Source organism: Physcomitrium patens, chromosome 14 (genome assembly GCF_059467195.1).
Source record: "Physcomitrium patens ecotype Gransden chromosome 14, ASM5946719v1, whole genome shotgun sequence".
Lineage (NCBI taxonomy): Eukaryota > Viridiplantae > Streptophyta > Bryopsida > Funariales > Funariaceae > Physcomitrium > Physcomitrium patens.
The window spans coordinates 7,928,620-7,935,100 of NC_143423.1; the positions used below are offsets into that span (position 1 = coordinate 7,928,620).

Genomic DNA, 6,481 nt, shown 5'->3' on the forward strand with positions numbered 1-6,481 from the left:
GAACAAGCAGGCAGAAGAAAAGACATGTAGAGTAAGCTTATTATTAATAATATCGTTCTAATATTATTAATAATAATTTGCTCAGATCATCACGACTTAAACCCTGCCTTGCTGTTTGCAGAAGTAATGCTTGAAATCTTGGTATGTACAACTGGTTTTAGTTCTCTGCAACCCTTGTGTGAGGTCTTCATCGTTACGTATTCTCTGTTGCAGGATGGACTCATCTACGTCTTCAAAAATATGGGTGATTGAACTATAAACCTAACGAAACGATTTGGCGTCCATACTAATGCTGATAGCAGACACAAGCAAATACAAATGACATGATGAAGAAACAGTAATCCTAGATAGAAGCAGGTCATTGCAAATGATACTCTGGGTGATAGACGAACTGCAAGTTGATTTCATGAGAGTACAAGAGCGATTCAATCCAAAGTAAAGACCATGATAAGCTGAGCTAATTTTTTTCATAGCTCTAACCGATTCTCTACTCCATCATATTACATTTCCTTTCCCAAAGTACAGAAGAAGTATCACATCCGAGAAGAATCTCGCCCAAATACAAATCGCTTGGTCCAATCAAATATCACAAGCGCACGAGTACGCCAGCTCACCTGTTTGCTGGCATATACAGAGTACCATAACCACTGCGTGCTTCGACCGATGGAAACCCAATCTCCAGGTAGTTCAGCTGCAGTTGTTTCACCTCCCAAAGGAGCAAATTGGCCTAAATGCCGATAACGAAAAGGATGGTAACGATGACGACCACCTCCCCTAACGCGGATGGGGCCCTCATCAGGACTTCCCATAGCCATATGATTGAAAGAGAGAGCAAGATATTCGCCTTGTTGAGCAGCAACCTGAGCTGTGGCTGGTCCAGATTTCATCTGAGAGTCGACCTGAAGATTACAGATACCATTAAAATCGACATTAGAGATGAAGCCAGGAATCAAAGTAAATTATTAAATAATTAAATTTACAAAGTAAAAAAATCTCTCAACATTCGAGTTGTGCCCATCTGCTGAGCAAGATGTATATTTCAAGATTGAGAAGTACTAACCTTACAGATCGCCTCGCTAAAATGTTCAAGATCGAGCTTAACATTTTTCTCTTTCTTCAAGGCATCATTCAGGAGTCCAACTACCCCTTCCATATGCTGCCGCTCCATATAAAGATCAATTTGGGGATAGCGCATTCTGACATTGTCCATCGTATCAACAAATTCCGAAACAGACAAGTAACCGTCACCATCCTTGTCCGCCAACTTAAATAGGTCCGCAATATCCTCAGCAATTTTACGTTGTTCAACTGTGGCACAATCGCCAAGAGCATAGACTCCGTCGGTATTTTTTACTCGAAGCCATTCATCTGTAGCTAATACCCTACGATCGGTTTGCCCAATCTGCTTCATATAGTCAGCGATCACCGGACGAGTGCCAATTCCTGCAATACAAATAAAAAGGATAAGTCACTCACACATCCCACGCTCCTTCAATTTCAACAACGGGAAAATTTGGATGTCAAAATAATGACCTAGAGTTAGACATCCTTGCAGGAAAAAAAACAAGGCACAAATGCAAGTAGCACCAATTACAATAGTTTTAGGAAGACTTCTGAAATAAGCCCATTAACCTTGCATGGAAACATTTCATTCAAACACAACAATTTCTAACACTTGCCTCCAGGATTATCCAAGACAGTGTTTACAAGAGCTATTCTCCACTGGACCCCAACAATTCTCACCCATGATGAAAAGAGGCAGAATGTATAACAGCATTCTAGCTTGTCTAGTATGTCTTTTTCCAGAATGATATTAACCCAGGTTAATTAGATTATTAACTCGAAACCAATCTCAAACACTAGTAGTACCTGTTGACCAAACAATCATGCCATAAGGGATCTCCATAAGCTTGCCGGTTGCTTTCGACTTAAAGGAAATGGTTTCTTCAGTAACACCCAAAACTCGGCTCCCAATTTTCACATCAATCCCTTCTCTAGAGAACTTCTTTTCTGCATATTCACTTATACGCCCGTCGAACGTGTTGAGTATATGGTCACCCGATTGAACAAGGGTTATGTTGACGATCTTCTGCAATTCTGGGTATAAACTAGTTAGATCTTCATAAATGAGGTCGTGAAGCTCGGCAGCGTATTCTACTCCTGTAGGGCCTCCACCCACTATCACAAAGCTGAGAAGCTTTCGCCTGATAATACATTTCAAATGGGTCAGCTTCAAAGGAAACGTTCAAGAAGAGCAAGGGATATTTGAACAACCTCGATGTTGACAAAGCAACAACGTCAAGGATGCCAGAGTAAAGCAGCTAAACAATGTTTGCTTCTTGGAACACTGCATTTTGTTGGCACATTTCACCGTTCAACAGAAACCAGAGACGGTTTTCAGTTAAATAAAAACTAAGATCAAAAGCCTGCTCCCTTCAAGTACCATGAGGACAAGAGGGAAAGAGTTGTTTGGCTCAAGGAAGAAACAAGAGAACATAACCTAGTAATAGATGGAAAGAAGCTGACCTGTCCTCGTCTGAGAGGTGTGGTAGACTTGCCGTCTCAAAGCAATCAACAATTCGTCCACGTATCTTCTCAGCATCTTCAATCTCTTTCAAAAAATGACAGTATTCCTCAACACCCTTTGTACCAAATGTATTAGAAGTAGCTCCAACAGCCACAACTAAATAGTCGTATTCGAGCTCGAAATCCTCCTTTCCTTTACACTTTACATCGGAGATATCTCTACACATGACCTTCTTGTTCGCCTCGTCAATTTTCGTGCACTCAGCTTCATGGAATTTCACATCTTTTTTCCGTATAATCCTTCGAATCGGTTCTGTGATACTCCGAGCCTCCACAGTACCAGATGTGACACTTGGCAGCAAAGGGGTAAATACAAAATAATTGCGAGGAGAAACAACTCGCACATCATACTTGGATGCGTCTAGGCTTTTAAGAAAACTGATGCCCCCCCATCCTGTGCCGAGAATCACAACTTTCTTTTTCCCCGAACCTTCTGGAGACACAGCTTCATCGGAATCCGAACGGGTGCTATCACGGCCTGCATCAGCAAGCGCGACAAGAAGACCAGCTCCCAAACAACCAGTAGCAGCTATTGCCAGAAGGTAAGACTTTCCGTGAACCTTTTCTTTCCCATAAATCAAAAATCTGTAAAGGGCTCCACTTTGACCTTCTTTCTGCAACGGGGACGAAGATTCTGCTCCAGCACCCGAGCTGAAACACCTTCTCTTGAATAGCACATCCTTGCATGTGTGGGGGGTAGTAATTTTATGAAGAGAATACGTAGGTCTTTGCAAGCAGGATCTGGCCACAGCCCACAGAAGTCTGTTCCCAAGCATTTTGATATATGCACTCTAATATGTAGAAGCGTTAATTAAACAATTACGCCCCTGTAAGAGATGTTTGAACTCTCCCTTGCAATGGTCGAATGGTCAATACACATCCCACATGGATTTGCCACAATAAGCTAGCCCAGGTAGGTATATATGCTCACCGTCCGCCTTCTTTAATCCTTTTCTCACCACGCTGTTCCATCCGGCATCGCCAGCTGCCGCCTAATGTCATAACAATTGTGTTCAGTACAGATTTCAGCACCAACTTACTGACCTCCTCCCCCTCTTCCTAGTCCCGGCGCGAGTCCCGGACCTCCTCCCCCACTTCCTAGTCCCGTCGCGAGTCCCGGACCTCCTCCCCCTCTTCCTAGTCCCGGCTCGAGTCCCGGACCTCCTCCCCCACTTCCTAGTCCCGTCGCGAGTCCCGGACCTCCTCCCCCACTTCCTAGTCCCGTCGCGAGTCCCGGACCTCCTCCCCCTCTTCCTAGTCCCGGCGCGACTTACATCGCGCAAGTGATGGCGATTTATGAAGTTCGATGCAGAGGAATGACAAAAGGCATCACAAAGTTATCAAACTGTCATCATAAAATTGACACACCTATGTTTAGATAGAATAAGGACACTGAAGTCAGTAGTTTCTACCATTTAGATGTTCAAATGAGCAACCACACATGTTGACATAAATCGTAGCTAAGGAGAAGCTGCTTTCAAAATTGTATGTAAAATTTTCACACGTAGAAATGCTTGGATAGCTTAAACGCAACCAAAGGCTAGGGCATAAGAATTAAACTGTACTAACAAACCATACATAAAATTTGGACAGTAACTCTTCTTAATAATTGAAACATGTATACATCTCAGTCTTCGAGAAATAAGTGTGCGACGCTGCCTCCAGCCTGTCTGTGGGCATCAGAACGTGCTCTTATTGGAGCCTATTTCGGCCTAAGGTCCTAAAACTTGTGGAATTAAACAAATAATCAAATAAGTAGTTGTCGAGTCCAGGGTTAAACTGTCGTCCCGAAATACATTCTTGAAGATTGAGTAGGGTACGAGTCATCGGAAATAAACACAGGTCAAGAGGCAAAATTAGATTACCAAACACATGCAGTATTCAAAAACGATTACTACACCTATATTTACCATGAAATCATCCAAAGCAAATGAACTAAAATATTGAAATTTCTCTTTTCAGAATGAAGAGATGGTAGCAAAAATTAGAAGCAGGCAATGCTTAAACTAGCCACACAACGTCATGCCACACATACCAGCAACATGAGTGATGCTACAATTCTTGCCGTTGAACCCGAGATTTAAAAACTACACGACATTGAGCGGTATGGGGAAAACCAAGCCCCCTGCAATATTTTTAATGCATTAATTTTCGCTTATCGATCGGCCCTTGCCCAAATTGTTGATGATAAATGCATATCACAAAACAGAATCTTCTCTTGTTAGAAAGCAAAGACATCATATGATCGCCCCCCTAAAAAACCATCTGACATCCGCCTCGAAGCATTGATTAGGTCATGCAAGTACAGATGTAATAGTCATCAAGTGGAGAGGCCCTGTCATGTGGGGGCTCTCTAGTAGTCAACCACTATCGTACAAATAAAGACTGCCGTACGATCTTCCAACTAGAAATCGGGTAGCAATTACTAGTCATTCATCAACTAGCGAGAATTATTGACTTATTTCTTCTAAAGGTAGTTGGATACATTCTTAGATTCTACCACTTTGCTACATTTTTTTAAAGAACAGACACATTCCCAGGTGAGCTCCAACAAAAGACTTACTACAACATTATCGAACTTTTTCCCCGGAATGAATTCTCTGGGAAAATTAAGACGAACAACTAATAAACTAGCTACATGCGTGCCATTACGTTACAATGCTGGAATCAAGATCTTCTACGAGCTAGAGAAGAGGAAAACATACTAATAAAATACTCAATGGCAAGCTTACTCCACTTTAATTACAGAAGATTATATACCCTGCTACCACAGAAACTATACCAGAAAACAGAGGGCTGCGCAGTTCAAACCTTAAGGCAGCTATACTCGTTAAACCAACGCGCAACAAGAAAGCATACCAATACAAAAGCTGATCAAACCATAAATTGTTACTCCGGTACTCTTCAAATCAAATAGTGACACCAGAACAACCTAGAGCGATCTAAAATTTAAGTACCGTGCAAAAACAAGAAACCAAAATTCACGCGAAGCACAGCTGCTAACCTCAAATTTGCAACAACCTCGTCATAAAAAAACAAAAAATAGAAGAAGAGATTCTTTTTAAACTTTCAAAAAAGAACTAAGGATACTCCAAGCAGATCTAAAATCCAAAACTCAACCTAAGATTGGACAGATTGCAAACACACTCAACCCTCCCACAAGCACAAGAGAGACACAAACTCCAGTAACCAGATCAACATTCACCTGTTCTCCTATCCGGGAAACAAATGTGCGCGGCGAAGACAGAGTAGAGATCCTCCGGTCTGCCTCATAGCTTGAGTGTACTACTTTGAAGAGGGATCTGAAACTGCGGAAGGCAATGCGAACACGACTTTGAGACGATGACGAAGATGAAGATGAAGAAGAAGAAGAAGAAGAAGCGCCTCGCTCAGTCGCTCGCCATAGCTGCGGCGAGTTAGCCACTTGGAGAAGCTTAGTTGACTGGCAAACATGATCTGGCAGACCCTGTCCCACGCGGGCACCGGAGACCGCGTCCACTCAAGATTCCCTTTCCGTCCTCCTTGATTCTTCCCCACACTTCTCGACGCTTTTCTTTCTCCTCGGTACTTTCTTCCCTTCTCGATGCGTTTCTTTCCACCTCTTCGTGTCGGTTCCCTTTCACGCAGCACTCCGCCTCACCCCTGAGTTTCAGTTTCACGGGGTTATTTGTAGTTCTATTTAATTTTGGTGGTTAATTTTATAAGTCATTTTTAGATGTTGGTGATTAATTATGTGTTTACTTTCTTTTATTATTTATTTCTAAACTCTCTCTTTTTCTTTTTCTGAAATTATAAACAATTCCATTTATACAAAGAGTGCTGCTTGATTCATTAAAATGTATGGAACCTCGTGATATTTTGTTTTGTTTTATTTTGTTTGTTTGTTTCGTTTTGT

The 6,481-nt window shown here is 42.0% G+C and overlaps 1 protein-coding gene across 2 annotated transcripts; it reads right to left on the reverse strand.

Annotated features, from left to right (window-relative positions):
- Positions 1-383: 383 nt before the first annotated feature.
- On the reverse strand, positions 384-5,999 carry LOC112291329 (external alternative NAD(P)H-ubiquinone oxidoreductase B2, mitochondrial). 2 transcript variants are annotated; one of them, XM_024538563.3, is made up of 5 exons: positions 5,792-5,999; positions 2,527-3,855; positions 1,870-2,204; positions 1,061-1,443; positions 384-899 (listed from the first exon to the last, which is right to left on the reverse strand). In XM_024538563.3, exons 2-5 carry the CDS (start codon positions 3,360-3,362, stop codon positions 534-536), a joined length of 1,920 nt encoding a protein of 639 aa, XP_024394331.1. In that variant the 5' UTR covers positions 3,363-3,855; positions 5,792-5,999; the 3' UTR covers positions 384-533. The 2 variants fall into 2 exon arrangements, with proteins under 2 accessions (XP_024394331.1, XP_090111908.1); XM_090255782.1 differs by having other exon boundaries at positions 2,527-3,931; positions 5,792-5,978.
- Positions 6,000-6,481: the final 482 nt, after the last annotated feature.

Coding starts and splice junctions, on each gene's coding strand:
- LOC112291329 (XM_024538563.3), bottom strand. CDS start 3,362: ATGCTTGGGAACAGACTTCTGTGGGCTGTGGCCAGATCCTGCTTGCAA. Junction 2,205..2,526: donor CACCTCTCAGACGAGGACAG/GTCAGCTTCTTT, acceptor ATGTATTATCAG/GCGAAAGCTTCTCAGCTTTG. Junction 1,444..1,869: donor CATGATTGTTTGGTCAACAG/GTACTACTAGTG, acceptor TTTGTATTGCAG/GAATTGGCACTCGTCCGGTG.